Source organism: Alternaria arborescens (genome assembly GCF_004154835.1).
Source record: "Alternaria arborescens strain FERA 675 chromosome Unknown contig_14, whole genome shotgun sequence".
Classification (NCBI taxonomy): Eukaryota; Fungi; Ascomycota; class Dothideomycetes; order Pleosporales; family Pleosporaceae; genus Alternaria; species Alternaria arborescens.
Window position 1 is genome coordinate 275,448 of NW_021167869.1, and position 24,700 is coordinate 300,147.

General features: G+C 51.4%; 6 protein-coding genes across 6 annotated transcripts; 5 read left to right on the forward strand and 1 right to left on the reverse strand.

Annotated features, from left to right (window-relative positions):
• Positions 1-301: 301 nt before the first annotated feature.
• On the forward strand, positions 302-2,246 carry AA0111_g6557 (Alpha-glucosidase; the record flags this gene model as incomplete). Its single annotated transcript, XM_028652792.1, has 4 exons — positions 302-382; positions 433-568; positions 622-1,669; positions 1,715-2,246. 4 exons carry the CDS (start codon positions 302-304, stop codon positions 2,244-2,246), a joined length of 1,797 nt encoding a protein of 598 aa, XP_028505897.1.
• A 3,036-nt stretch (positions 2,247-5,282) lies between these two features.
• Positions 5,283-6,710, forward strand: AA0111_g6558 (hypothetical protein; the record flags this gene model as incomplete). The annotated part of the gene is made up of 1 exon (XM_028652793.1): positions 5,283-6,710. The coding sequence occupies one exon, from the start codon at positions 5,283-5,285 to the stop codon at positions 6,708-6,710; it is 1,428 nt and encodes a 475-aa protein (XP_028505904.1).
• A 3,170-nt stretch (positions 6,711-9,880) lies between these two features.
• AA0111_g6559 (hypothetical protein) lies at positions 9,881-14,080 on the forward strand (the record flags this gene model as incomplete). Its single annotated transcript, XM_028652794.1, has 1 exon — positions 9,881-14,080. One exon carries the CDS (start codon positions 9,881-9,883, stop codon positions 14,078-14,080), a length of 4,200 nt encoding a protein of 1,399 aa, XP_028505905.1.
• Positions 14,081-14,346: 266 nt separating this feature from the next.
• On the forward strand, positions 14,347-14,556 carry AA0111_g6560 (hypothetical protein; the record flags this gene model as incomplete). Its single annotated transcript, XM_028652796.1, has 1 exon — positions 14,347-14,556. One exon carries the CDS (start codon positions 14,347-14,349, stop codon positions 14,554-14,556), a length of 210 nt encoding a protein of 69 aa, XP_028505747.1.
• Positions 14,557-17,360: 2,804 nt separating this feature from the next.
• AA0111_g6561 (hypothetical protein) lies at positions 17,361-20,546 on the forward strand (the record flags this gene model as incomplete). The annotated part of the gene is made up of 1 exon (XM_028652797.1): positions 17,361-20,546. The coding sequence occupies one exon, from the start codon at positions 17,361-17,363 to the stop codon at positions 20,544-20,546; it is 3,186 nt and encodes a 1,061-aa protein (XP_028505746.1).
• A 1,489-nt stretch (positions 20,547-22,035) lies between these two features.
• On the reverse strand, positions 22,036-24,644 carry AA0111_g6562 (hypothetical protein; the record flags this gene model as incomplete). Its single annotated transcript, XM_028652798.1, has 4 exons — positions 22,036-23,107; positions 23,155-23,872; positions 23,919-24,462; positions 24,519-24,644. The coding sequence occupies 4 exons, from the start codon at positions 24,642-24,644 to the stop codon at positions 22,036-22,038; spliced, it is 2,460 nt and encodes an 819-aa protein (XP_028505745.1).
• Between the last annotated feature and the right edge of the window lie 56 nt (positions 24,645-24,700).

Consider the following 24,700-nt stretch of genomic DNA (forward strand, 5'->3'; position numbering starts at 1 on the left):
GAACGAATAAAACTCGTGTGTGATGCACGTTGCTGCTCGAAGCACACCATGAGATGGGTTAAAATACCCGATGGCAGGAAAAGGTTGAGTTTGCTGCTGAGTGGCCGGATGTCGGAACAGTGGTCACTGCAAGGTTTCCCGGGGCCCCACGTACCCACGCGTTGAGATGCACTACCTCATGGAGCCGCCGCGACTGGTTAATCCGCGGCTATGACGTGAACCAATATGAACAGCACGTCTCAATGCTAATCACAACAGCATTTCACAACACAACGCATCCTGTGACGAAGGTAGTTTTGAGATGTCGCCCGTAACGCAAAAATTAGATCTGTATGTCGGAACCGACAAGCACCGGTGGTGGAAGGAGGCGGTGGTATATCAGGTATATCGACTCGACTCTACATGCTTTCTCAGTATTAACAAAAGCATCAGATCTACCCCGCCTCATTCCTGGACAGTAACGGTGACGGTTGGGGCGACGTTCCTGGCATCACGCAAAAATTGGACTACTTGAAGGACCTCGGCGTCGATGTGATATGGGTATCGCCAATCTATAAGAGTCCACAAGGTAAGCCTCGGAAGTAATGGATCCATGCAACATATGTACTGACCTCTGTATAGCTGATATGGGATACGACATCGCAGACTACGAGGACATCGACCCCAGTTATGGCACCTTGGCTGATGTTGACAACCTTATCGAAGAAATCAAGAAGCGTGATATGAAACTGGTTATGGACCTTGTTGTCAATCATACCTCAGAGGAGCATGCTTGGTTTCTGGACTCGCGATCGTCCAAGGCATCGTCGAAACGTGATTGGTACATCTGGAAACCCGCCAAATACGATGCTGATGGCAACCGTCAACCTCCGAACAACTGGGCGCAGATTCTGGGGGAGGCCAATTCAGCGTGGACGTGGGATGAGACCACTCAGGAGTACTATTTATCGCTCTTCACGCCCGAGCAACCAGATCTTAACTGGGAAAATCCTGATGTTCGTGCAGCTGTTCACAACATCCTTCGCTTCTGGCTTGACCGAGGCGCATCTGGTTTCCGTATGGATGTCATCAACTTGATCTCAAAGGTGCAGACATTCCCCGATGCGGAGATTTCGGTCACAAACAACAAGTACCAACCGGGTGCTAAGTACTACGCAAACGGACCTAGACTTCATGAGTGGCTGAAGGAGCTTCGACGTGAAGTACTTTCGAAATACGACACGCTCACCGTTGGAGAAATGCCATTTGTTCGAGATGAAAACGAGGTCATCCAAGTCGTGGGAGCCGAAAACGAAGAGCTGAACATGATCTTTGCGTTTGACTTGGTGGATATTGATAATATCCCAGGCGATTTCAAATATACTCTGCATCCCTGGGATGCGCGCGACCTCAAGAAGATTGTGAATAGACTGCAGCGTTTGATGCTCGAACGCGATGGATGGAATTCGCTCTACGTCGAGAACCACGATCAGCCTCGAAGCGTAAGCAGGTACACTGACGACAGTGATCAGTGGCGCGAATACGGCGCCAAGTTGTTATGCTTGATGCAAACTACTTTGGCAGGGACGCTGTATGTCTACCAAGGTGAAGAGATTGGAATGCGCAACGTGCCTAAAGACTGGAAGCCAGAAGAATACAAAGATATCGAAAGTATCAACTTCTTCAAAAAGTAAGTCCCCTACCCACCATCTTGACGTTCCGCTAACACCTGTAGATATCGTGACATGTATCCTGGCGACGCTGAAAAGCAGGCCTTGGCAGCTGAGATCATGCAACGAAAAGCTCGCGACAGTGCCAGGACGCCGATGCAGTGGGACTCGTCTGCCCAAGCTGGTTTTACTAGCGGAAAGCCCTGGATGCGTGTCAACGACGACTATCCCAAGGTCAACGCAGCAGCTCAGTTAGAAAACCCTGAGCCTTCGCCCGGCATGTTGTCTGTGCTTGAATTCTGGAAGCGTGGTCTGCAGTGTCGCAAAGAAAACAAAGATGTTTTCGTGTATGGTGACTTTGAAATGCTTGACATGGAAGACCAGAGGATCGTCGCATTTCGGCGTTGGAGTGAGAAGAACGCTTTTATCACCTTGCTAAATCTCAGCGGCGAGCAAGTAACATGGGAGAAGATGGGAGATCTCAAGGTGAAGAAATGGGTTGCTGGCAACTATGACGAACGACAGTTGGACGAGAAGGCGAAGAGTGGAAAGATACAGTTGAGGGCATGGGAGGCCATACTGGGCATGCTGCAATGAAGCTTGACCCGCTAGTATAGGAGTAGTCTGGAAATGTATTGCATACAAGACCATGAGGTCTGAATGATGATTCGCCGCAAATCAAAAGCCAGTAACGTTGAACACGAACACTCTAAGTAAATGACGGACACAACCTTTGCGCTCAAATATACTTCTGAACATTATGAAGCCTTCAAAATGTTGTTTGCGATAACTTATATTCTTATTTAATGACTCCTTTGGTAATCTAGGTTCACGAACATTTAAGTACTACTTGATGGATCGTATGCTGTAATATATGTTAATGTGTAGTCCCTTTCCATGGACTAGAGATATCACAGCCATAAATCAAGTCACGTTAACTCACAACAATGATGCGCAGAAAATAAAGTCATCTTGTGTTAAGAGAGCTGAATGTCTCGTCTTTGCACAGTTATTTTGTATTGACAAAGCGGTGCGGCTTAATAAATGATAGTCATACTTCTGCTATGCCCCGATATCTGTAGGAGTCCTTGCCAGAGATCATCTAGCCGTGAACAACCTTGGTGACAGATCATGGTTATCTTTCCAACCCCGTCTATTTCAATGCGCTTCTTGAATAAAACCTGACGATTGGCAATTCCTTGATTACAAAATAGCGATGCTTACAATCACAAGCCCCTAGATAGATGCAAGAACTTCGAGCCATTAATCTATGAGGAGAATGTATGACTTCTCTACGACCTCGGTCTCTTGGGCAATACGCGCAAGAAGCAGACGCAATCTTGGGCGAAGAAGATGACATTCCTGAACTGAAAGCGCGATTCCCTTGATGCACAGCCTAGCTGACTCTGCCACGTCCATCCAAAAATCTCATCGTTGCAAAATCAAGTGCCTAAGCAGCTGCAACCACCCCTTTTTGTGCGAACAAGGCCGTCATCGACGGCATTTAGCAGAGGAAGGTCAGGACAGTAAATCCACAACTCGAAACTAGGCACGATGCAGCGCTCTAGGCCCCTGGACCCTTGAACCCTTGAACCCTTGAATCCCTTAAGGAATAAAGAATATTGTGTAGAAAAAATTTGGTAAGATTATTCCTTTTTCGGATTGCGATGGGGTTGATAGAGTGGATGTTTCGATACCCTTAAGATGATCTTGAACTTTGGCAACACACACTGGAAATTACGTCTATACATTTTCGATAGTCAAATTCCTGCGATCCTGAGACACTGACCACAGCGATGTTCAGAGTATTGGTGTGTATTCGGATTAGTGCGGCATCCGGTTGAGATCTTCGTGTGACATATCCTGAAGGATGCTAGTGTGCAAGGCTGGACGTACCACTTTCACCCTAGTCTATCGAGATATCCCCGTTAAACCGTTTCTATCGATTTTGTGATTAATATCCAGTTGTGCTGGATGCTGCAATAGTCATGGTCTTATCTCTGAATGTGCATAGCGAGCACTGGCGGTCAATGGTAACAGTATTGTGAGTCAATATTTGCACAACGAACGCAGTCGCCAAAAAATCATGAGTAATTGTCTTCTTCTCGACGAGTGCTGAAAAGTGGCAAGCGCGGCTCCAAGCTGTCAGGCGAGCTGGCATTGTTAGCTCGATTTGCGACAGCGAAGGGCCAGTGTCTCTGTGGGGCCGCTTGGCACCGCTTGAACACAGGGAACGGTATTCCTTGTTGCGGCAGCGGAGTTGCGAGTCAAGGCGTGCCGAGTATACGAGAATCCTGCGACGCAAGTGCAAGATGGCAGGAGAAGGAACATGCCGTATTCGATAGACTGTCGAGCACATCTCGTCACAGTCTCCGTCATCAGTACCCGTCTTGTACCACCGACATCATTCTAGAACCTCGTGGTGTCATTAGCAAAACCCTCAAGCATCACTGTACCTTGGTATACTGGTAGATCTCCATGATCGACCACCATAGCAGAAACCTATTCCGATATGCCTGACGGTCCGCAAGGTCTCCGAACCCCAAAGGGGTATACTAGAAACAGCGATGTAAATGCTACCCGTGGGGCTGGTAAGGGAAAGGCTCTTGCGCAATTAAAGCTTGAATAGTCGGGGAGTCCTAGGCCAAAGACCTCGGCCAGGAGCTCAGATGCCGCGTCAAACTCTATGTCGCACAGGCCAGTAGTCTTTTACCCGGTGGTCGCTGCATCTATGGAGAAAGGAATATGGGCGACTATGTGTAATATTTTGGACATCATACCTGTCTGTTGTCATGATGCTCGATTTACGGTCAAGTAAGAGAGGGTAGAACGATAAACGTCAAGTGTGGTGGCTGAAACAAGCTTAGCAGCTCCCGCTAAATAACCTCGGAACGGCGGTTTCCGCCATCCGACTCAAATGGAAGTCAAAATAGCCGACCTGGCAAACTCCTGCTTGCGCGCGACTCAGATATGGCACGAGTAAAGGACACGCTAACGCTACTATTTTCCCCTCGAACTACCAAAGCTCACTCCACTTTAGTTTCAAGGCAGCAAGGCTGTAAAGCCGCACGGTGCGGAGAAAGAAGGCTAAGTTTCCTCCCCTGCGCACATCGGGCCATCTCCCGTAACCTTAACCTGCTTAACCTCAACCTACCCTGCGCATTCCAGGCATCTCCCGTACACTTGTCGTCGATCCCGCAGAGGATAGCGTGAAACGAGACAGTCTAGACAACCCTTTCATCACATCACGTCTTTCAATAGAGTCGTCATGTTTCGAAACGAAGCTACTATGAGCCTCGCCACAATGGTGCTCAGGGGCCAGTCACTGACTACCGATGCTTGCTAACTACGAAGACGTAGAATGCAAATCGAGGTTCTTGAGTATAAGAGAACCAGTTCCCAGCGCAAAAAGTAAAAGGCATCAGCTTCGATCTCATTTACTTCAACACTCTCGCTTTCAGCAACCAAAAACACTTACTTTCACTACTACTCTACTCGACTTTTCAGTCTCAAGTCTTTCGTTTGTGCAGAGCACTTACCTTCTTTACTATCCATATCAATCACATACCGTATCCATCCGATACCAACTTTCAACTTATTTCATCAATCTCGAACCAATAAATAATCGTCAACATGAAGTTCTACGCTGCTCAGGTTCTCGCTTTGGCCAGCATCGCCAGCGCTCTTCCTCGCCCCAACTACGGCACTGGATCTTACACTCAGCCAAGTGCTCCTCTCTCTACCGGTGTCTCTGGTCCTAGCTACGGATCTGGTGGCGCTAGCTCAGGCCCCAGCTACGGCTCTGGCTCTGGCTCTTCTGGCTCTTCGGGCGACAAGACCCCCAGCTCTGGCAAGGGAGGCCTCAACCTTCCTGGTCTCGGCGGAGGTGCCGGTCTCCCTGGTCTCGGTGGCTCTGCAGGAGGAAAGGGAGGTCTTGGCGGCATGCTCGGTGGCCTCATGGGTGCCGGCTCTGGCAAGCTCCCTGGTCTCTCCGGCGGCCTCAACATCCCCGGCCTCAGCGGTTCAGGCGGTGCCAAGGGAGGACTTCCCGGCCTCAGCGGAGGTGCTGGTCTTCCCGGTCTCGGTGGCTCTGGCAAGGGAGGTCTAGGTGGCCTCGGTGGCCTCATGGGCGGAATCGGAGGCGCTCACGGAGGCGCTGATTCAATTGGAGGCTCGGCCAATGCTGGTGCTGGCGTAGGAGGTGGCATCGGCGGCGGTGCTCACGGAGGAGCTGGAGCTGGCATTGGTGGCTCTGGTTCCGCAGGAGCGGGCGCTGGCATCGGCGGCGGTGCTCACGGAGGAGCTGGAGCTGGTATTGGTGGCTCTGGTTCCGCAGGAGTTGGAGCTGGCGTTGGTGGCTCTGGTTCCGCAGGAGTTGGAGCTGGCGTTGGTGGCTCTGGTTCCGCAGGAGTTGGAGCTGGCGTTGGTGGCTCTGGTTCCGCAGGAGTTGGAGCTGGCGTTGGTGGCTCTGGTTCCGCAGGAGCTGGAGCTGGGGTTGGTGGCTCTGGTTCCGCAGGAGTTGGAGCTGGCGTTGGTGGCTCTGGTTCCGCAGGAGTTGGAGCTGGCGTTGGTGGCTCTGGTTCCGCAGGAGTTGGAGCTGGCGTTGGTGGCTCTGGTTCCGCAGGAGTTGGAGCTGGCGTTGGTGGCTCTGGTTCCGCAGGAGTTGGAGCTGGCGTTGGTGGCTCTGGTTCCGCAGGAGTTGGAGCTGGCGTTGGTGGCTCTGGTTCCGCAGGAGTTGGAGCTGGCGTTGGTGGCTCTGGTTCCGCAGGAGTTGGAGCTGGCGTTGGTGGCTCTGGTTCCGCAGGAGCTGGAGCTGGCGTTGGTGGCTCTGGTTCCGCAGGAGCGGGCGCTGGTATCGGTGGCGCAGCTTCTGGCCACGCAGGAGCTGGAGCTGGCATTGGCGGCGCTCACGGCGGAGCATCTGGAAGTGTCGGAGCTGGCATTGGCGGCAACGCTGGCGCAGGTGGCTCAACTGGGGCTTCAGGTTCAGGTTCAGGCTCAGGCTCAGGCTCAGGCTCAGGCTCAGGCTCGGGCTCGGGCTCTGTTGGCACATACAACTAGAGAACTGTTCTCGAGAAGTCACAGGAAACAGAAGAGCTAGAAGATTGTCAGACTTGGCCATAACGCAGAGAAGTACGAGATCTCCAGGAGCTATTTGAAAGGGAATCAGACACGAACCTACACAGCAGCGATTAATACATTCACCTTTATTCTTGTACAATACTCGGTAGTAACTTTGATATTAAAGATTTTCATCAATAGCTTTAGCTGCACAGTAAATACTCAATGCTTTAGCAATACACCTGCATCAAGCTCCTTATACTAATATTCCTAAGTGCATCGTATTGCCTTGCTCTAGCATAAGCAGTCGTGTACTGTTGCAAGCATTACGCACTGGTTCTAACAATATGTATTAAAGCGTTAGCATTGAGATTAGTGCAGCCAATCTAACAGCCGGCTTCTTATTGTAGTATGTAGATAAGTAGTCAAAGGTATCAAATCCGCGTCGTATGTTGTTGTAGCTATTCCCTGTCGCCGCTACTAGTTGAACGAGTTTACTACAACCTCAATCTGCTACTTACATACTAATTGACTTAGCTATACTTTACGAAGTTATAACGGATGAGTGGCTCAGTAGCAAAGCGCCGCAGATCTGTACCCAGGTATCATCTGTACGCTTAACTGTCGTTTATCATACCTAGCTACCTTATTCGTGTATGCCTTTCTCCGTCTCTTCAAATCTGGCGGAGTCCGACTTGCATTATAACCTGCCATCGTACTAGGCGCCATTCTCGCATGTATTGCCGGCAAGCAGTTGTCGCGCTCGTGCTACCTCGGTGCTAATATCATTGAGACCATTTTCTTGTCGGATTCAATGTTGGGAAGCGTGCGTTTCAAAAGTACGGCACAGGACTAGCTTGGCTCTGCAGATCGCGAAAGACATCAGACAATTCTGCTAATTCTTCCTCTCATACCCCGACGCCCTGTAGTCCTCGATTTCATAAGAAGTCAGACATTACATCCCCTGTCATGCCGAGAACGAAGACGCCTAGCCAGCAAACCCTCCGTTATATCGAGAATGAAAGCACTCGGCCCAGCAGCGTGCAATCTTCATCGTATGGAGCGTGCAGGGAACCCAGTGTCTCCAAGTCTCATACTTAGGTTGTGCTCATTCATCCCCGTCTCTCATACACATTGTCTACTCAATTCTCTCTTCTCGATACAATCACTCTTATCTGTACCTTCCTATTCAATCGCGAGCGCGCACTACGCAGCCACAGCCACGCAGAGGCGTCCAACCAGCGAGCCTTGTTTAGTGAGGCTCGCTGGAAGATAGACGCGGTCTAGGAAATATGAACTAGAGACTGGGAAGCATAATGCGAGCTTGCACTACTTGAATCTAGCTACACACGCGCACATCACCCGCGAGGCTCGTTTAGTGGGGCTGGCCAGTAGATGGAAGCATCTCGTTTAGTGATGCTCATGAGAAGGTAGAAGTGGTCTTAACCGCACGCCACTACCCGATGATACTACATCCCCTCCGCTTCGCCCTTCGTCCTTCTCCCTCATGACAGTCTTTTCCATACATCCTTCCCATGCCTTCTACGCCGCAATATCAGTCCCGTTTTCTTTCATCTTTATGCCGTTGGTGGAGAAGCTAGGTAGCAACTCTAAATATTCTCTGAGTTCATCAAGATCTAATCGGAACAGAGGAGAACGCTCTAGCTAAGATAAAGCGACTCTATTTAATTCGCTGACTGTGCGGTGCTTAAGAGAATTCTCTTGTACTATAAGAGGCTATGGTGCGATGTCGCTAATTAAGCTTCTGCTGTTGGCAATGAGCGTTTGAAGGCACTGAGTGTCCTGGTGGTCCTAATGGATATCTAATGCATCGGTAGGAACGGATGAGACGATGTTGTCCAGTACGTAGATGCAAGTATGTTTCTCTATCCCTGGAACCAACTCTGCTTCCCAGTGTGCTATTGCATGTATCCCGTTGATTAGGCCTCTTTGCCGGCGTTATTCGGCTTTGGATTGTGTGATTTCGACGGGCGAGAAAATTCTTTTAGGGTAGGTATAGTGTGCGTGTTTTGTTGGATCGTGACAACTGGCTTGATCGTCGAAAGCGGTGGTCTTCTCGTAGGTGCCCACCATGTTATTGGAGCCAGAAATATCGTGTTGAGGAAGATGCCATGGCGGCCAAGGCATTGAAATAGAGACGAAGGTCGTGCGGTTGGTGGCTCAGGGTTTCGTGCCGAGGAGCCATCGTGACGCATTGTGGAGAGGCACTCAATCACAAGACGATCTAGCGTGTCGCAATACAGACGGTGGAGAAGATGGACCGGGTGGTAGCGGCAACTCCCATGGCAAGTCACCGCATGGGTCGAAGCAGGGCTCGGAATCGTGAGCATTCGGCCAGTCAGCAACTGCGTGAATGTATACGGGCCCTTGCAATCGGCAAGGAGTTGGATCCACTCACGAAATCGCTCATGAAGTACGTGCTGTTGTCGGTCGGACCTGACGGGTATTGCTTGTCGTCGGTCTCGTTATGGGTCCAAATGTGTACGTTTTTGTCGCTATCGAAGCGGCCTGGGGGTTGATTGGCAGTGGACGCTATGTCAAGAGACAAATTCATGGATACCATGCAAGTGCAACAAAGGAATCAGGATCGCAAAACTCTTAGACGACATTCGAGTTCTGGTAGGACGTGAACAAGGACTGCTAGCTGAAGCTACGGATGATGACGGAATTGCCTACACCACTGATGGTCATGGCTATTCTTCCCACTTCTCAAGCGATCTGGTAGTCCCATTTGGGTTTTCACCACGGGCTTCACCATTGACTGTTTGTGGTCGCGTTTGCTGTCCGTGCTCCTTGGCGAAAAGTTGGGTTACATGAAATTTCTGTTCTTGCTCCCTTCTTTTCTGTATCACGAACACAATCTCATAGGCGCACGTTTCGACGTGCACATCGACCTCCGAAAGAGAGACCTTCGCGATCAGCTAGGATACTCGCACCGTTGATTGCGAGTTGACGGCGGGAAAGACCGCACCCCTCGTCGCTCTTAATTGTAGCGCGCTCGGTACTGTGCTCTTAACTGTAGCACGGTCTGGGTTCTTCCAACGGCCTTTTGAGCTCTTATCTGTCCTTGTGGCAGTAAGGTCTCTCTTGTGTGGTTGCACGATTCCGTTGTGCCCTTGTGGTCCGGTTTCGTTTTTTCATTCCTCTCCATGTCTGACAGACATTCTTCTCCTGCTCCTTCTGAAGGCCCATCAGAGAGGCCGGTTGTAAACCTGCCAAAGTCGGTCGATGCTGAGGGCGACTATGACATGGACACTCCAAGCGGGGCGCCAACTGGCGAGGCGCCACCTGTAAAGCCACAGACGGTCGATTCTGATGGCGACCATGACATGGACGCTCCAAGCAAGGCTGAGGTCAGTGACGCGTATGACTCTGACTCAGATGCCATGGAAGGTGTCGAGACAAAGCCAGTGACGGAGACCATCGTCATAAAGACCAAAGATCTTCCTGCGTACCATAAAGATCTCGTCATGAAGTTGAACGAGCAGTTTTACGCTCCGCAAACCGCCGTGGGTAAGCCTGATGGTAACGCACCCCCTGTCGACTCAGAGAAGTTCTTTAATCTGCGCGGACAAGACATTTCGTCATCCACATTACCCGAAGGTATGGCGTCGGGGAACAAGCTCAAGGCCCTTGTCATGGGAGGGGACTTGTTCGCGGGCATACACATGGAGACATCGCCCGAACTCGCCAAATTTCGAGATGCGGCTGCAGAGCAAACCGGAGCGTCAGCTGCTGCCCCGAACACAAAGAACGCACCGACGACGGGCCTCTCGCTAAATCTACCCATCAGGTCGGCGACGAACAAGCTCTCAGCGACATCCACATCGGCGTTGACGAAGCCCTCGATTCCAGAGCCACCGGCGCACGAATGTGTCAAGGTTTTCTTCCACTTGGACTCACAGACTCCGAACATCGAGTTCGTCACCCAGGATCCCAAGACGGATAATACCATGTCGTGCAGGCTATGGGCTCAAGATATGGATTATGACGAGTCGCGCGTCAAGTTCCAAGTCGAGAAGTACCTGCCTGATCCGACGATAGATAGGAGCAAGCCTAGCGACAAGCGCGAACACCATGGTCTAAGGCATCTCGAAAAGATGTCGCAAAGCTACCAAAAGACATGTGTCATTGCGGTCACCATCGATGTCCAGCAGGCTTCACATCGCCACTGGGAAGGCATCTCTGCTGCTGACTTGGCCGCCATCCGGAGTGAGAATGCACAAGATCCAAAGGAAGGAGAGGTACGGAGATATATCCCCCCCAACAATTGGGCTGCTGCCAAGGACAAGAGTCGGTTTGAGACACGGAACAACCTTGTCAAGATGTTGGACCAGGAGACAACATTCAAACTCTACTTCACCTGCAAGACGAGCGATGGGCCAACCAAGCAATGGAAGAAGTTTGGCGGTTACATGCGAAATCTCCTTACCATGGCTCAAGCGTACGGAAACTTCTGGTGGTATAAGCACCAGCTTTCCGAACACGACGTGTCATTGAGTATTGAGAATCCGGTTCTCGCACCTATCGACTGGATAGTACCTCGCTGGCTTGTGACCGAGTGGTCATTCGAGAAGACGACTTCATCGACGCTTGCTCAGTCTGTATCTAAACCCAAGCCTCATAAGTGGTCACCCCTCGAGTTCCCGACGTCGGGGTACCCAAATTCGAATGAGGCTGCTTTCCTCCTCAAGCTCGGCGTTAGGGACGAGCAAGAACGCCAGATTCGCGACCTCAAGGAACTTGTGCAGAGCGACGGCACCAAGTGGTTCAAGGGTCGTTTCCGGAGGGCCAACACCACGGGGGTCGTCTACGTTGTCGAAGTCTACTTGGGTCTTGAGCAGGAAATGGCAGACGCCAATATCAAGATACCCCAGCCCGGAACTCGGATCCGCTTCGCGGTCGACAAGGACGCAACGAAGAAGCCTTCGAAAAAGAACTCGGTGTCATTCGAAGGTATTGTCGTCTACGACTCGCTAGGGACCAAGGCATCCTTTATCTGTGTGGTAGATTGTCGTCATAAAGCTCTCGCTGTGGCAGATAGCTCCGTCGAGTACAATCTGTTCATCAGCTACCTCGTCGACAAGACTACATCCAAGCGCATGCTGGAAGGTATTGCCTTGCTGCAGACGAACAAAGAATCGTATGGTCCCGACTCTCGAGGCGTAGTCCTTGGCTGCAGGAATACTGCCTTCAAAACCGACATCCTGAAGACTGAGTTCGACGAGACACGACTGGGGATGTTTGAGACAAGCATTGACGAGATGCATCCACCTTCCAATGCCTCACAAAAGGAAGCCATGATGAACACTTGTCGCTCAGACACCGGTAATGTTGTCATAATCGGTCCTCCTGGGACTGGAAAGTCCGCAACTATCGACAAGATTGGCCACGCACATTTAGCCCTCGATCGCCGAGTCATGTACTGCGCACCGATGAACTCGAACGTCCACGGGCTGATCGACAAGTTCGTGGAGTACAACCAAGCAACCGACCAGCAGAAGTACTCGGACAACGAATGGGTGCTCGTGACTGGAGGCTACACTACCATCGACAAGGCCAGGAAGCTGCGTAAGAGTCAAGATGCAGACATTCAAGACTTGGAAAATGCCAACGCGCGTTTATCCAGCTACGTCAAGGACGCAAAGAATCGCAAAAACGTTCCTCACTATGAGCGCACCCTTGGCTACAAGGTCAGGCAACAGATCGATGTCTTTGCTGCGAACGATAAGTACGACGAGTCGGACGGTAAAGGCCTTTACACTGATGCCAAACGCTACCTGAAATTGGAGCACGATCTGCCTTACTTGCAGGATGACAGCGCACGCAAGGAGGCGAAAGATGAACTTGATGATCTGGAACACCAGTTCACGGTCCATTTCCTCAAGAAAGTGAAGGTCCTGTTCTGTACCGTGTCGACCTCTGCGCACCCTCTCGTCCAGGATAGTGGTGATTGGGACATCCTCGTCATCGATGAGGCAGCCCGAGAAACACGTGCGGGCATTGCAGTAGCGCTCGGTACATTGCATGGACGCGTGAAGCTCATCGTCTGGGCTGGTGACTACGAGCAAGGCACAGGCGTCATCACGGGTCAGGATTCCAACGTGGGCTACAACTTGCTTGCGCGCAACGTTTTCGAGAGCTTGGCCGGGATAAAGAAGGCGAAGGATGAGGCCAGCCCTTGCGAGGTCATAATTCTGAACACCTGCTACCGCATGCAGCAATCTCTCATTGATTGGTCATCACACCACCTCTACGATGATAAGGTCAAGTCTCATGAGGACGCCGGTAAGAGAGATATGCCACTCCGTAACACCCTCAGGCGATATTGGGCCAATCGCTTGCCCGACGACTTCACAGGAAACTTTACCGAGATCGGCATCGACGTCACACACGAGGGGTTTGCATCAGAACTCTTGACAGGTACTACGACGAGGCTCAATCGCCATGAGGCTCGTCAAATCGCCTGTACTGTTGTCGATATGCTCAGCTTCGAGCCACCGAAGTCGAAAGGCGAGCCATGTCGTAGGATACTGGCAGAGGACATCTGTCTCATTTCCAACTTCACCGGCCAGGTCATGGAGCTCAGGAAGGCTGTGAAACATCGCGCCGAGGAGATGGAGTTCGATCTGGCGAAACTTGAGCACCTCTTGTACCATACCACTGCAGAAGTGCAAGGTAAGGAGAGGAACATCACAATGTACTGCACCGTGCTCGCCGACGGAACCACTAGGTTGGCCCAGCAAGATCGCCTTCCCATTGGGTTCGTTGCAGACATCAAGAACCTGAACGTCTCTGTGACGCGCTGCAAGATCGCCCGCTACACATTTGGAGCTTTGAAACTCTTCTTGCAGGCGCAGATAGACAATCATACCATCTCGAAGAACAAGCGTTATTCCGGATTCTTCGACTTTATGAGCCGATTGAATTCGATGGAGTCTATCATTGCATACAAAGACAGCGAGCGTTGGTTCCGCGATGGCTCTAAACCCAATGACTTCGGCAACTTCAGAAAATCGCTGGAGGACGCTGTCTCTTACACGTCCCGGGCAGCTAACAACATGCCTAACAAGGCACCAGCCCGCCAGAACAGGATGACGACAGGCCAGAACAGGATGACGACGACAGTCCAGAACAATTTCCAGGCACCTCCAAGGAATGTAAGATTCGCTGGTGATCGTGAAGGTGGCCTCTTGAGAGCCTCGAGGCCTGCGGGAGTCCAGAAAGAGAACTCAAAGAGGCGTGGTGGCCAGGGCGGCGCTAAGAAGGGCAGGAGGGATGACCGCGAAGATGGTGGCGGCTCTGGCCATGGAACTGAATCCGGTCAGGGTCAGCAGACCCAGTGGTAAAGTCGTGTGATAGGCTAAGCAAACTCCCTTGTGCGAACTGACTTTGAGGTGTACGCTGACTTCCAAGATTAGCATTTAGGTGATATTGTTTTGGTAACAAGGGAACGTCAACGGAGGGGATCCATCTTGAATGGAGCACGTTAGTATCATAGCTACGTGTGGGGCCGTTGACATTGATCACCATATTTGCGCAACGCGTGAGTACTGCCATCATGTCAAATCTTGTGGCCAATCACTAACCCAAGGCGAAGGAGCTTGTCGCTCGCATGTCTCTTTGCGAAATCTGCGACCGCCAGATCCTTACTAAGGACTGGGCCAGTCACAAGAACTCTAGGAAGCACCGTGCGGCTGAAGCTAAAGAGCGTGAAGAGCTAGAGAAGTTGAAGAATCCTGGAGGCAGCTTCAGCGGCGACGCGACTGGCTTCGGCGATATCAACGAGTCCGCCGGTGGCATGAGTTCGCAAGTGCCAACATGATCGCACAGTCGCAGTCGGGAACAACCAAAACCGCCGCCTTCTCACTAAACATCCTCTCCCGCGTCGACCTGTCCAACCCTCGACCGCAAGCGTTGGCGCTCGCGCCTAGTCGAGAACTCGCTCGCCAAATCCTCGGAGTCATTACACACATGGGTCAATTCATGGAAGGCCTCACGACTATGGCTGCCATTCCCGACCCATCACGAGGGGAGAGCCTCGGGAGTGTGCATGATCCCACTTGATAACGTACAACATCCATACGGTCACGTCAAGCATGGTGTCGCCTGTCACCATACCCGAAACATATCCAACATATCATGTGATATCGAGGTCTTCAAACCCGTACCTAGCCGTGGGCACGATGTGGTCGCAAGATGCTCAAAGGATGTCTCCGGGAAAGGTTTCGAGTGTCCCACCCAAGACATCTTACACTTGACGTTGGTGGGCGCAAGTTCAAATTCTCGTGTGACACGCTGAAGTCTGAGTCTGGCTGGTTTAAGAGGCAGCCTATCTTCTTCGCTTCATGCGCCGTCCCGAAGTCTTTCCTCTTTTCTACAGCAAGATAAACGGCTTGGACTATAACCTATACAATCGCCTGCAAGCAGAGGCGCTTTATTTTCAGATAGACACGCTATATGAGTGGATAAAGGATAAGGCATGCTGCATGCGTTAATCAAATTTGAATAGTGCTAACTTATATCTAGAGAAATCTTAACGCTATTAAAGTCAAAACTTCGAGCCTGGATATCTGCGTAGTTCATAGCCTCAATCATGTACAGCAAGAGATTCTTCCAGTCCACTTTATGCAGTGCGCCGCTGTCTTGGGGCCATCCATGCTCTGGAACTTGCGCTCGGTGTAACACCAAAGATACGTACAACCAACCGTTTTTCAAGCACGGAGGAGCTCACTGGAGGAGAGAAAGAGGAGGACGCCCCGGATGCCCTTGAGACCATCAACAAGGTCAAGGCGCAACTTGTTGCCAAGACGAAGTTATGGGTCATGGAGGACATACGTAGGATACAGTAACGACCCCAAGTGGTATGAGAGAGTAACCCATCAAAAGATACACATTTTTCTCCTATCATGTTAGCGTCACCTCGAAGAGGGAGGCACCTTCCACGCTTGACACTCACTTGGACACATTCAGTTTCGTACGAAGATGCTCGATTTACATGAGTTCTATCTTGGCTTTGCTTTATGTTGAAGGTATGAGCTGCAATTGACGCTAACAAAGCAGAGGACGCAGCATGTTTAATACCTCTAGGTAGAGTTTGCGTGGTGGTGCGATGTGAGTGGGTGAGGATCGAGGGTAGTTCCTCACGTTCGCTCTTTCCACTTCGAAGCACGACGCGACGGAACGCGCGCCCCACACTTCGAGATAACCTGAGTCTCTCAGATATGTTCTCTTCTTCTTTATCTTCCTATAGTGGTTGCATCCCATTATAGTGCTCTAGCTCTTGCTCTTGCTCGCGAAGATCATCGTTGCTCTTAATTGTAGCACGTCTGGTACTGTGCTCTTCATTGTAGCACGTCTAGATATACCTCTTACAACGGCCTTTTGAGCTCTTGCCTGTCCTTGCGGCGGTAAGGTCTCTCTTGTGTGGTTGCACGATTCCGTTGTGTCCTTGTGGCCCGGTTTCGTTTTTTCATTACTACTATCATGTCTTCCTATGACATTCATTTTTCGGTGAATCGGACAGAAAGGCGAGACCGACACCGTGTCACTAATCGCGACAGGGTGGTATCGGAGCACAATCGATCAAGAGATGTGAAGCTTGACTCACGAAACAGGCGATCAGGAAGCCGATCTTCTGATCGGAGGAGATCTCGCTCACCGGATCGTAGAGGCACGAAGTACCGTCGCACTGACAATCGTATTAGATCTCGTGAGGGACCAAGCCGGCGAGAGTACAGCAGAGAGCCCTCGAACGAAGGGTACGTATCGTCGCGTCGCACTGATTACCGCAGCAGATCGCCCGCGAGATCCAACCGTGTAAAGCGGCGTCGGAGCCGCTCAAGGGATCGATCAGTGTCATCACAATACTCTGGATACCGCAGCAGGTCGCCTTCAGGGTCAGGTTGCTCACGGGCTGAACGCTTACCAGCGCGTCGCTACGAGTACCAGGAGAGCCGCTCAAGGGAGAGGCACGAATCCTCACACCGTAGGGAGTTGCGGAGCAGCTCAAGGGAGAAATTGCTGACACAAATTGACCAACTACAGTCTAAAAATGAATCCCTCCGAAAACAGGTTCGACTATCTAATCGTCAAGAGCGCCAGAACCCGAGAAGCCGATCAAGGGACAGGCGTTACTCTCCACGTCCCAGGGAATACAGAGGCCGATCGAGGGACAGACGTCAATCTTCACGCCGTAGAGATGACTGGAGCCAACCGAGTGATGGACTTCAGTCCCCACGTCGCTCGAGATCTCCTACTAGATCCGAGGCCGATACAAGGTCTCCGCTTGGACGCAGCTGGGATCGCACCAGGAAGGGTACGACTACGCGAGCTAACGCGAAGATGGTTCTAGGATCCATGAGTCCACGGAACCAGCAGGCATCGAACAGTCGGAACAGTAGGCATACGCAGATGTCAGTGTCTCCAGGACTCATGCAACCACCAAAGCAGCCGGCATCGAAGAGTCAGGGTGAGAAAATTGTTCTCACATCACCGAAGTTCAGCGGATCAATTCCAAGCACGGTTACAGGTGCGGCACATGGAGAAAATGCGAGTTCCCGGGCCTATCTTTCGTCAGGGATGTCGACAGCCAGGTCGACTACAAACGTTCAAGCATCAGACCCAACCATGTCTGCTTCTCAAGATGTTACCATCAACGGTGTTGTCGTTGTTGGAGATGACGACGAGCAAGACAGGAATACTCCCAGCGGGTCTGACCACGAAGACTCAGACGGAAATAACGATAAGCACGATACTCCTAGCGGGTCTGAATACGAAGACGACTTCTTCGGCAAAGCTCTTCCCAAACAGCCTGCGAAGACGTCGAACAAAGGCAACTTCATTCCCAAGCGGCTCCCAGTAAAGCCGTCTCAAACTGCGGAACTTCTGAATAATCTACAATATCAAGCTACTGCACAGTCAATCAGTCGCCCAGAGATCGAGAAACTGGAAGATGCCATGCTTGAAGCCGAGGAATCTAGGTCAGAGGTGACAAACCGGGTGCGACAACTCTATACCCTCAGCAGTAATCCTCACCGCAAGATCGATATATGCCCAGGGCGTTGCTTGGAACAATTGGACGTCTTAAGCCTTCTTCATATCAAGGGGCTAGAAAGATGCGCTTGGTTCACGGACGCGGTGATTCTCGCACTCCTGGCGCTCGAAGGCCCGCTTCAAGCTGATGTTTACACTGAGCTCGACTTTGGGATATTCCTTGATGAAATCTACGTCGAGAAGAGCTTAGACGAGGAAATCTCGAGGGCGGAATCGGGAGAGATGTTGGAATTCGGCTTCCCTTTCCAAGATGTGACAAGCAACCATGCGCGTATCATGGGCGTCATCAATCCGTCTGGAATTCATTGGCTCACATTCGAATTCGTCTTGGGAACGAGGGACTCCTTGCCCACCCTATTCTACTACAACTCGGTGCAACATCCATCACAGCGAGGTCCAAGCTACAAGGCGGTCAAGGATACTTTACCAAAGCTGCTCCACCTGGCAAGCCTTCAACCAAATTCGCCACTTGCAGGACTTGAGGCGAAAGACGTGTTGGTCAAGGAAGTGGATTGTCCCCAACAGGCAGGCGACCACGAGTGCGGACCCATGAGCATCTTCTGCTACACTCGTCGGCTCTACAATCTGCCTGTGTCGGTAGACTTACCACGAAAGATTGACAAGCGTGAGTTTGGGGAATGGACACGAAGCGAATGTGTTGGGCGTCTCGTAGATGAGAAGAAAGGCATTTCGTGCTCGCTTGGGCGGAGGTTCGCCGATCCACTACCGACGTTTGGAAACATCGAAAGCTTGCGTAAAGACAACGACCGCCGTCTTTACGCAGCATTGAACTACCTACGCGCAGCTGACTGCGGTGATGATATCGACAAAACCATCGATTGTCACGTTGAAGTGAATCTCATTCGCGAACTAGAGGAAGCGAGAAATCGTTACGATGTTCAGCCCTACGACATCCAACTCAACAACAGCGTGCGAGAATTACTCGCTGAACTGGCGGCCAAGAGTGGTCGGATTATGCGGGCAATATGTCCAGAGGGATTTGGCGATGCGGACGCTGCTGGAAGCATTTCCAATACTGGGACCAACATTTCTTCGGCTTCCAAAACTCGGATAGATGTACGGTTGTCGAAGGCAGACACGAAGACTGTTCCATGGACACATCCTATAACAGGAGAATTGATGGAAGGCACAGTCGGCGAGCTCCCATCCTCGACTGTATCCGCGCCAATGTATCGCATCGAGATGGGCGTAAAGGGGCCTGATACAACATCAATCATTGCTGTTATGCGTTATTCATGTCGCTCCCACATGTGGAAAACCCACGTCCATGATTGCAAGATCAAAGGTATAGAGCCGGATCTGACAGTCTTATATCGGGAAGAAATGGGTATCGCAGCGAAATGGGCCGACATGTATATGCGATCTGTTGCCGATACTGGTCCGGCACATCTCATCATCTATGCCGGAACCCGGCTGCAAACGTTCGTACTTCCCGCAGTTGGCCACGACATGTACGACAATGCCGAGTACAGGGGTCCGGCATGTCCTGTGTGTAGTGACTACGACGTATGGAAACTCACAGGACAGCATCTTGCGTCCGAGTTAACCGAGGAATTCAAGACTCACGTGGCTAAGGTTCATATACGCGGGAATGAGGTACCTGTGGAGAAACCTACCACGGGTAAATACTACGCCTCGTGCAATTGGCCGGGTTGCAAGAAAAAGGTGGAAGGGGCAAAGCCATCCACAGTGACGTCTCACATACTTCGTCATCAAGTTGGAAAGCACATCCACCAATGGCTTAAGGAACAGTTGGGCAAGATCAGACTTGTACGCGGGAGCTCATCGCCACCTCCACAACTCCCAACAATCTCAACGTCACAAGATACAGAGACGGCGTCTGGGGTATCACGAACTCTACAGTTCATTATTGGAGAGTATGTCTTTACTCGGAGATGCTCCTACTGTCCAGATGAACAGAAGTTCAGCAATCAGGAGAACTTCCGGCTGCATCAATATGAAACCCACGCGGCACCGGTCGACGCGGAGTTCAGGTGCGACTATAAGCTTTTCACACCCGAGAAACTCGGTGAGAACTGGGAAAATCTACCGCGTGCTTTGAAGAGCCGTATGACTCTGTTGCTGGCTGAGACCGAAAACCGTTGTCCATGTGGAGATTCCGTCACTGCGTGTCGGCAACTATTTAACACTCCAGCAGAGTTGCTGCGCCATTGTGACAAGGTCCATGCCAAAGAACCAGCTCTGTGGTCAATGATTACAGAAAACCAATGTGGCCTCGCGTTTGCATCACACGAAGAACTGCGCAACCATACCATGATCTGTCATGAAAATGTTATTGCATCAGGGAGGAATGATTGGAGCGCGAAGAAGCCAACACGTGAGATTGAGTGGACTCGCGCGATCACCATGGACTTGGACGAACTCGCACAATCTACCACTACGCCTGTACTCCTATCGATTGGGGCTGATGGGTTTACATGCAATCCGTTGCTCATGAGCGAGTGGCTCAAACAGCGTGGTCGCAACTTCATCTTCGCAGTTACGCACGATAATGAAAGCACGCTGGACACAGAGTATCTTACGCCTGTCGGCGAATCATACGTTACTACCTACGATCTTCGAATCCTCTCTAGACAACCAAGCGAAAAAGGAGACCCGCGTCATGTTGACCTAGTGAATTACTGGGACAGGCTACAGAGCACGAAAGACGGGGTCTCAAAGAATATCCGGCCAAGAAATCAAGTACCACGAGATAAGTCTACAAAGAAACGAGATTGAGCCAGAAAGTCTGAAGTATTTTTTGCTAACCTCTGTCCTTAGGTAATCTGCGAATGATGACCTTCGCCGAAGAGGATGTCAAGGATGCGATCGGGCCTTCTCAAGAAGATGGGTAAGCGATCGCATCAGCGACACTAATCGAATACGACAATTCAGACGAGATTTCTGAAGAGAATCGCAGTTCTGATTCTGACTACGGACTGCCTCCTAAGAATAAAGGCAAGCGCATACGTGGTGGGCAGAAGACGAAGCACACCGAAGAAGCGAGGGTTGTCGCCGCATTGGAGGTTAGGCGAAAAAGGATGCGTCTGATCTCCGCAACCAAGGAGAAACTCTGCAGCGCGCCCACGACGAGGAGCCATTGCCTACCCTGTCAAGCTCTCGGAAGCTCGTCTACGCACACCTACATCAGAACCTGAAGACGACATGTCCTCTGCCCCGTCTGTCACTCACAGTAAACCCGGGCCGTCGTTGCCAGACACCAAGATACCAGTTTTGAAGCCTCCGACACCACTACAAGTAACCTCCGCTTCAACCTTTGCGGAGCTCAAATCGCACTCGAAAACCTTTTGTCGGACCACCAGGCTGACCCTCTCGCCAGTCTGATCGATTTGGTAGAGGAACTGGATGATACGAGTTGCGGAATGGGTTGAGAGAGAGATGGAGAGGTTGCGTGGCAGTAAACAGGTATAGGCTTGGAGATTCATGATTAGTGCGGGAGAGGTGACGGAAATTGAAGCGCGCATCATACTAAGTAGAAGGATACAGAGTTGATCGAGGTTGTCTTATACTGTGTATCAAGATTGTTCAGGCCAGCTGAGAACCAACCCTGTGTATTGTGTAGTTGCTTCCGAGGCTCTTTCGTCCATCCGCCTTCTACAGCGCTAATCTCAAACATCAAGGCGTGAACCTCGTGTCTGCCATCTTAGTTTGCTCTTCTTATGAACTTCAAGTGTATTTTCTTGGCTATCCATGCTCGAGCTCGCGACATGTGCTATGGATGTGTTCTTCGGTAATTTTATGTGTTCATCTTGTCTTACTATTCTCATGTCGGAGCCGACCGCTTTCCTGCCATGGAACGATCCAGGCGCGGAGTATGCCTCGCGCAAAATTGTGATGGGTGCATGGACCATCGGGGGCGTTAAGGATCTCTGGGGCGAGGATGTGAATCTGGGCCCGCGTGGACTTTTGCTTTACAATCGATAACAATGCCCAATCCGACAGCCACTGGACAAACCTGCAGGACGTGATCGACATGATCGACATGCCAAAAAACTTCCAAACGCGGAAGCCAAGCCGGAAGATGATGTTTCCAGCGGAACGGAGGACGTATTGGGTCATCGCGGATCGAGATGTCCGCCACCCAACCGGGTTGTTGTCGGCTCCACATCGCCTCGCATTCGTATTCGTACATCATAGCAGTTGGAATAAGACGAGTCGTGTGAAATTCTCTGGGGTGTTTTTGTGAGCGCACATTGTCTGCACTCCCTCAGTATGTCTGCTGCAATTGAGGTGGGCGGAAGAGTTGATGACTCTGTTCGATCATCATCTCGATGTTCTTTGCCTCGTTCATCTCGAAGTCATGCATCAACTCCATCTGTTGCTGCTGGTTGAGTCCGGTGCCCCTAGCATCCTGACTCCAGGCCGGATTGAGATAATCTGCCATCTCATAACCCTGGTTTGCCGCATAGGCCTCGTTGTAAAATGGCGAAGCCATTTGCATGTTCGTCATGTTGTAACCATCTTGCGCCGGCATCGTGAATGTTGGGTTCCACTGAGGTAGTTCAGCAAAAGTTGTAGGTAGAGGCGCGAATTGAGTCGTAGGTGCGTAGCTGTATGAGGGTATGCTGTTCTCCATGGACGTCTTTGGACTTAGTTCATTGTATGCCATTGGTGGAGCTTGCTGAGGTGACGTCTGCAATCCAGCTTGTTGCGCGCTCGGCGCACTTGAGAACGGATTGGGCGGATTTGAGAGGCCGTTGGTAAAGTTGAAGAGTTGTTGATTGTGTTCGGGTAGGAAGCCGAAAGGCCCTGATACCTTTTCGGAAGGTGTCCGTACCGACGAGGTAGACGCCGTTGCCGGGCTTGTAGTTCGCGATCGGTTGATACCGTCCACAATATTGCCAGTGCCGACAGATGCAGTGTCAGATGGAGAGCTGGCTGAGATGGGAACGTCGCCGTCCTTGTCGAAGATCTTCATGCAAGCAGATATCAAGTTGTAATACAGACCAATAGCAGACTGTACGCCGGGCCATCTTTCGGAAGCCTGTCTGATTGACTCCATTGCCACTTTTAGGTGACCCTCTACTTCCTCGCGGCTATGACGTCTTCGCACTTCAGAGTATGACAGTGTCCAGAGCATGGTGTTGATGCACATGAAGATGGACTGCGTAAAAATCCATGTGACATCGACACTCTTGGTCTCAATCTGCTTCATAGTCATGTAGATATTATATTGGCAAGCATCGTAACAGCGGATGGCGGCGTCCAGGGATGGGCGAGGAACTTGTGGAGACGGACGGTACATGAATACGACCATGGTGTTGTATCGACCAATGAACCTATGCGACTTAGTTAATGTACCATGCATGACGGCGCCAATACTTACCAGACCTTGTTAAGTCCCGATCCGCCGTCCATCTCAGGACTTGTGTCTCGCCAGGCCTCGATCTTCGACAGCATCTGAGCGAACCAGGGGTGCTGGTCGTCTTTGGGTTCGGGTTTCTTTCTTTGATAGAGCATTTTGCGGATCTCTAGTTGCAGCAATCGCATCTTGTAGAAATGTATTCCAATCCACTTCTTGAGCGATGCTTGAGGCGCAGGCTTAATTCCCTCCCTAGTGATGTAGACATCGTCGACAAGCTCGCCAAAGTTCACATCGATGTGTTCTCGTCGTGTTGCAAAATGGGCAGGTCTTCCTAGACTATGCGACAAGCCGTAATCCATAGTCAGTATACTCCAGAACAACCGGCGACGCATGTCGATTTCGAGTGGGTCTGCAGAACGTCCGCCAGGGCCCATGCTGATTGTCTTCTCCTCATGTAGGCCGAGGGCCTGACACAGCCGTACACCAAGACCGATGATGTAGTAAACGGCCGTCCTCGTTGGCGTTAGGAGTGAATAGCCTGCAACCAGACCAAAGCACTGCAGAGTCTTGAGATTCATTGGCTTGATGGCAGCCTCGAAGTATTTGAGGGCTGCGAGATAGTAGCTATCAGCGAGACCGGCGTACTGTGTATCCATCTTCTGCAGACTGATGGCGATGACCATGCGCAGACAGTAGTTCTGGTACGGGTCGGTGGAGCCATTGTAAACCTCATCGACGTCTTTAGTGAAAGTTGGCTCGTGGAAGATTGGATACATGGGGTGCACTAATCAAGTCAGTTCGTGTATGGGTCATACTGAGACAGCCGTACGCGCCTTTGCAGTAAAACAATTCCACCAGTAGATTGGTCAGATCTCTGTTGGGAAGCTCTTCAGCAGCGACGTCGCTGACCATGGGGTAGATTTTGGAGGTGGGTCGCTGGTCTTCCTGGGCGAAGGTGTCCTTGACATTCTTTGCTTCGGCATGTGGCACAATCTCGGATATGCTCTTGGACTCTGTGAACTGCTTGGCCAGCTGCATGACCAGGCGGGTGATGGTGATTCCACTTGAAGGTCCCAGGAATTTGGACTCGTCAGAATCCTGGACACGGACTGTAGCGGCCCCACGCATCACATCTTCAGGGTCCGGCTCGACGTCGTCGCGCTCGAGATCAGCCAGCTGCTTCTCGAGGTCGCGCACCTTCTGCTGCAGGTGCACAACATAATTCCGGGGAATCTTGCGTCCCTTGGTGGGGTCATAGTACTCGCAGTGGGAATTGGTGCGCTCGCATGGCCCGCATCGAGGGAGTCCAGGATCGCATCTTGTCTTGCGCTGGGCCAAGGTCAGTGGACAATTACGTAGCCAGCGAGACGGGAGAGGGTGCTTACCGTCCGGCAGCGACAGCAAGCCGTGAGGGTGTGGGCGATGCGACTCTGGCCCGTGGTGGTGGTTCCTTCCTCAGACGGGTGCGGGGCCCCTTCCGTCTTGGTGTGTGTCGCAGTCGCGACTTCCATCGCTCGTCTCTCACCAGGCGGGCGGACAGGGCGAGGACGAGGGAGCTGGCTTATGA